This window comes from Antrostomus carolinensis, unplaced genomic scaffold (assembly GCF_000700745.2).
Source record: "Antrostomus carolinensis isolate BGI_N321 unplaced genomic scaffold, ASM70074v2 scaffold28628, whole genome shotgun sequence".
Lineage (NCBI taxonomy): Eukaryota > Metazoa > Chordata > Aves > Caprimulgiformes > Caprimulgidae > Antrostomus > Antrostomus carolinensis.
The window spans coordinates 1,177-5,869 of record NW_010331340.1 but is presented as its reverse complement, the minus strand read 5'-3'; the positions used below and the strand labels follow the sequence as shown (position 1 = coordinate 5,869).

The 4,693-nt window shown below is 59.6% G+C and overlaps 1 protein-coding gene across 1 annotated transcript in view; it reads right to left on the bottom strand.

Annotated features, from left to right (window-relative positions):
- Positions 1-85: 85 nt before the first annotated feature.
- The window catches only part of LOC104529017 (villin-1), a 5,494-nt gene continuing 886 nt past the window's right edge, over positions 86-4,693 (bottom strand). The window contains exons 4-19 of the mRNA XM_010173192.1: positions 4,517-4,625; positions 4,096-4,206; positions 3,797-3,999; positions 3,235-3,313; positions 2,983-3,081; positions 2,743-2,896; positions 2,534-2,634; positions 2,255-2,392; positions 1,928-2,086; positions 1,673-1,852; positions 1,428-1,573; positions 1,162-1,306; positions 808-996; positions 602-670; positions 282-419; positions 86-199 (exon numbers count right to left, since the gene is read on the bottom strand). Of these exons, the coding sequence (XP_010171494.2) occupies positions 86-199; positions 282-419; positions 602-670; positions 808-996; positions 1,162-1,306; positions 1,428-1,573; positions 1,673-1,852; positions 1,928-2,086; positions 2,255-2,392; positions 2,534-2,634; positions 2,743-2,896; positions 2,983-3,081; positions 3,235-3,313; positions 3,797-3,999; positions 4,096-4,206; positions 4,517-4,625 (2,134 nt within the window). The remainder of the gene's footprint in view (positions 200-281; positions 420-601; positions 671-807; positions 997-1,161; positions 1,307-1,427; positions 1,574-1,672; positions 1,853-1,927; positions 2,087-2,254; positions 2,393-2,533; positions 2,635-2,742; positions 2,897-2,982; positions 3,082-3,234; positions 3,314-3,796; positions 4,000-4,095; positions 4,207-4,516; positions 4,626-4,693) is intronic.

The following is a 4,693-nucleotide window of genomic DNA, read 5'->3' as shown; positions in this document are numbered from 1 at the left end:
AAGACACAGCCCAGCTCTCTAAATACATTTTATTTAATAAAAATAATGAGCTGGGGTGTCCCCAGGCCCAGAAGTGTCCCCTGCTCTAGAAGAGTCCTTTGTCCTTCTTGAGTTTCTGTTGTTTCCACAAGGGCAGGTTCCCAAAGGCGGAGCGGCTCATGCCAAAGACAGTCTGGAAGTCCTGGTCAGAGAGGTGGTCCTGGTGGAGGAGAGAGGGGGCTGAGCTAAAGCTGGGGGGGCTTCCCCTAGTCTCCCCCAGCAGCACCCCAGCCTGGTCTCACCTCCTTCCTACTGGGATCCACTCCCCTGGGCAGGTCCTCAGCCGAGGTGTGCACCAGCACATCCAGGGGGAAGGTCTCCAGTTTGTCGGGGAGGAGGGTGGTGTTGGCGGTGAAGACCTCTTGCTTTGATGTGAGTACCTAGATGGAGGGAACAGGGTCACATCAGGGGCTGCCCCACAGACAGAGGCACCAGGCTGGCTCCAGGTGTCCCCTCACTGGAGGATGTGTCCCTGCAGCTCCTCATGGCACCTGCCAAGGGGACAGAGGGGCTTTCTGTGCCTCCTCCCAGCTTGGTCAGCCCCTCTCTCTGTGCCACTTACTGAGGTGAGCTGCCCGAGGCTGCTCTCGTCCCCCAGCTCGGCTCTCAGCGCCTCGTAGGATTTCTTGTCCTGGGAAAGGGACAAAAGTTTGGCAAAGTCAGGCAAACCCCTGCCTGCACCCCAGAGATGCTGGCTTGGGCCAGATCCACATCTGGTCCCATCTGCAAAGGGCCCCCGTGGTCTTTCCAGCCTCCTCGATGACTCACGGCCCAGTTGAGAGGATCCCAGGCCAGGAACCAGCCGGTGAAGGTGGGGGGCTCATAGCCCTGCTTCACCACAATGATGGGGGTGTCGAGGTCACGCCCACTGGGGTCACTCCGCAGGTACTCCTGTGCCATCACCGCCGCTGCCTCCTTCTCTGACTCATAGGCGCCTTTCCCGATCCAGAGGAAAAGCTGTAACAAGGTCAATGTGTCCAGGATTGGATGGTGGTGGAATCCCCAGGTGGTTTCCAGCCTCTCATCCCATCACCTCCAGCTGCTGCAGGTCCTCCACCCACCCTAGGGCCATCAGCTTGTGGGATCAAAGGTGTCCCCCTGCCCTGTGCCCCCTCTACTCACCTGGTCCCAGGTATCTAGCAGGTAAACGTCATCCTCTTCCAGGTCATCCTGGGTGAAGTCTACAATCTCTGTGGCCAAGAAGGTACCTGTCTTGTTGGAGCACTCAAAGAGCCGGGGGGACACAGACAGGTTCTCCTCTTGCAGCCTGTCAGGGGGCAACACGGTGGTGATGGTGGGAATGGGGCTTACCTCGCCTGGGGACTGGCAGCCCATCTTACCCCCAAGGGTGGGTAGGGACAAGGAACACCCAACAACAGGGCTGGTACCTCTTGCTGTTGGCATACTGGGACTTGCCGCCCAGGGCCACCCAGAACTCGGGTGGCTCCTGTCCCTCCGCAATCACTGGCTTCTCCGCCTTGGAGATGATGTCGGCCACCATCTTGCCCATCTCACGTTCATCGCCACTGCAGCCCTGCCAAGCAAACATAGCTGCTCCATCACAGGCCCTGAGATGGGGACATTTCTCTTCAGGGTGGCAGCACCCACCTTCCCAGGGCCCAGCTGTACCCACCTTCCCATACCAGAGGTAACAGCAGCTGGGCGTCTTGAGCACGAAGACGTCGTTGGAGTTGAGGGAAGAGGCGCGGGCAGGCACCTCGAAGGCCTTAGTGTTGTACTCGTTGGTGCCGTGGACATGGAAGAGGCGGGTGGAGGGTGTGGGCTCCTGGCTACCCTCCCGTGAGGTGCCACCCTGGGGGGACAGGGACAGGAGGTCACCACTGGTGCCACAGGATCACCTGCCTGCCCACTCCCCACCCGCACTCACCGTGTACACCACCATCTTGCCCTTGAAGATGGCCATCAGGTGGGCCGGCTCCTTGCCCATGGTGACGCGGATCTGCACGGGCTCGTTGTTGTACTTCTGGTCCAGGATGACAGCTTGGTAGGCAGAGGCAGTCAGCTCATCTATGCTGGCTTGGCGGCCCTGGGCAGGGCAGAGGGAGGCTCAGCACCCACCATGGCCCCCTTTTCCCTCTTGGGAAGAGGGAACCCTCATGCCATTCCCATGGGGTCATGTGTAGGGGCAAAGCACCCCTGGTCTTCAGAGGTACCCCTGTCCCCCACCCATAGATCAGTGACCTGGGGGTCTCACCTGCCAGAGGTAGATGATGCGGTTGACCTTGGGCCCCACAAAATAGGTATAGAGCAGCAGGTAGCAGTCCCCACCGTAGAAATGGCCCAGCCACCTCTTCTCCACAGGCACCAGCTCCTGGTTCTCCACACGCCAGACCTGGTGGGACAGGGATGGGGACATGCTGCTGCCAGGGCTGGTGCATCTCCCTGACCTGCCACTCCTGTGCCCCACAGCATCCCCCAGTACTGCCTAGGGGGTGTCCCGAGAGGGTCCCACATTCTATCCCAGTCACCCTACCTCCACCTCTCCAGATCCATCGTCCACCATCTTCTGCTGGGCAGCCACCTCAGGCTTGGCGTGCAGTGTGGTGGCATCAAACTTCACCTGCTCCACCTTGGCTGCAGGGAAGCATAGAAGGCTGAGCTACATCCCACTGACTGTAAGGGTCCCCACAGCCCCCTCATCCCAATCCAAGGAGCCCTGCATTGTTGCAAGGGGACACTCACCCACTTTGCCCACGGAGTGAGTCTTGCCTAACCCAACAGTCTGGTTGGGGACAGTCCATTTTTGGAAGAGCTGCCTGAACATGGTCGACTCGGACCCATCATTCTCTGTCTCCACACTGGTGCTGTCTGGGTAGTTCTTGGCTTTGATGAAGCCCTAGGGGCAATTTGGACCCAGAGCATGGGCACAGGGTGCCCAGTGCCCCAGGTAGCAGCTAGGCCATCCCATAACCCAGCACCCACCAGTGCCCTGCTCATCGCCTGCTGCTTCTCCTCTTTGTTGGCATTCTTGCCCTTCCACACAAAGATCTTGAGACCTCCTTGATCAAGGATGTAGCAGTCCTTGAAGGGGGGGACAAAATCAGAAGTTAGGACGTTGGGCAGTTTTAACCCTTCAAAACCTGGTTTGATGGACTTTGCCCACCAAATTGGGTTTTGAAGGGTTAAAGCTGACAAGGAAACCGGGCACCCTCGAGCATCCCATGGGTGACACACCTCATGCAGGAGCATGTCTTGAGTCAGGGGTCGAATCGCCACCTCCTGTATGACCAGGTTCCCGCTGGCATTGGAGACGCTGGCAGGGGAAAAGAGAGGAGGAGGAGTTAGAAACAGCTGGAAAACCCCATCCCCACCTTGGGGTGGCAGGGCTGGATGGGACCCCTTCCCATCCCCTTCCCCACCCTCATCATGGCAGAAGTGGTACCCAGGGACCCTCTTGCCCTGCCATGGTGGCAACTTGGATTGAGCTTGCCCTGCCAGGCAGCTCATTCATGGCCACGAGGAGTGACAAAGGGGTGTCAGATGCGATGGGGCCACCCAGGGACATTGCCACTGTATCCAAAGGTCACACTTTCCCAAGCATCTCTCCATTGGGTACCAACCCTGTTGGCACCAGGGACTCTCCTTTCTCCAACTGTTCCCACCCCTGTGGTGGCCTTGACCCCTCTTGGGGGATGTCCATGGGGACGGGAATTGTGGGACATATCAGAGATGGGTGCTGGGTCCTTCTGGCACTCTGTGAGATGCCCCTGTGGGCAACTCATCCCCGGCAACTTACTGATAGAGTTTGAGGGAGGACTTGAGCTGCTGGTCCACTTTGTCATCAGGGATGGCCGCCTTGATGTCCTTCTTCTCACCCAGCACGTGTGTGAGGACCTGCATGAGCCCTGGCGAGGCGCCCTCGTCCTCACCATCCACTACGCCCACCTTGGCACGGCCCCCGCGCTCCCGGTCCCGGATGTCCTTGGCCAGGGTCATCGCCTGCACCCAAGGGAGAAGGGGTCAGCCCAGATCTGGGAGGGGGTAGCTGCTCACCTCCTTCCTCCAGGAGGGGACCCTGGGACCACCCAGCTGTACCTTCAGCCTCTCGTTTCGGTTGCTCTCAGGGCCATTCCACTGGATGATGAGCTGGCCCAAGTCCAGCAGGAACACATCTCCCCTGTTGAAGCTTTTCCAGCTCATCTCCACCTGCAGCAGGACAGCATTGGCAGGGGGGTCAAGCAGCAGGACGCCTGGGTCCCCCTGGCTCCGCAGCCCCCCCCTGCCCTGGTGCAGTGCTGATGCCTCCAGCCTGTACTCCTCCTCCCTGCACCAAGAGGAGCTTTTTGGGGTGATGTTGTGCCTGAGGCAACGTGGTGTGGCCCCACACCCACTCGGTCCCCTGCTTGAGGGCAGCTGTGTCTGGGGGGGAGGGAGGGGGGGACTGGCCTGATCCTGACCCCACAGGGTCTCTGCATAGAGGTTGGTGGCTGGGGACACCCCACATCCCATAACTCACCTCTCCTGCCACCACATTCTTCTTGCCCTTCACATGCAGTAAACGCTGGACATTGTAGGTGTTGGTCTCCACGTGCTTCATGCCTGAGGCCACCCCACCCTTCTTATAGCTGGGGGGATGGACACAGTGTCAGCCCTAGGCCCCTGCTTCTCACTCCAGCAGGGTCCCCCTCCCACA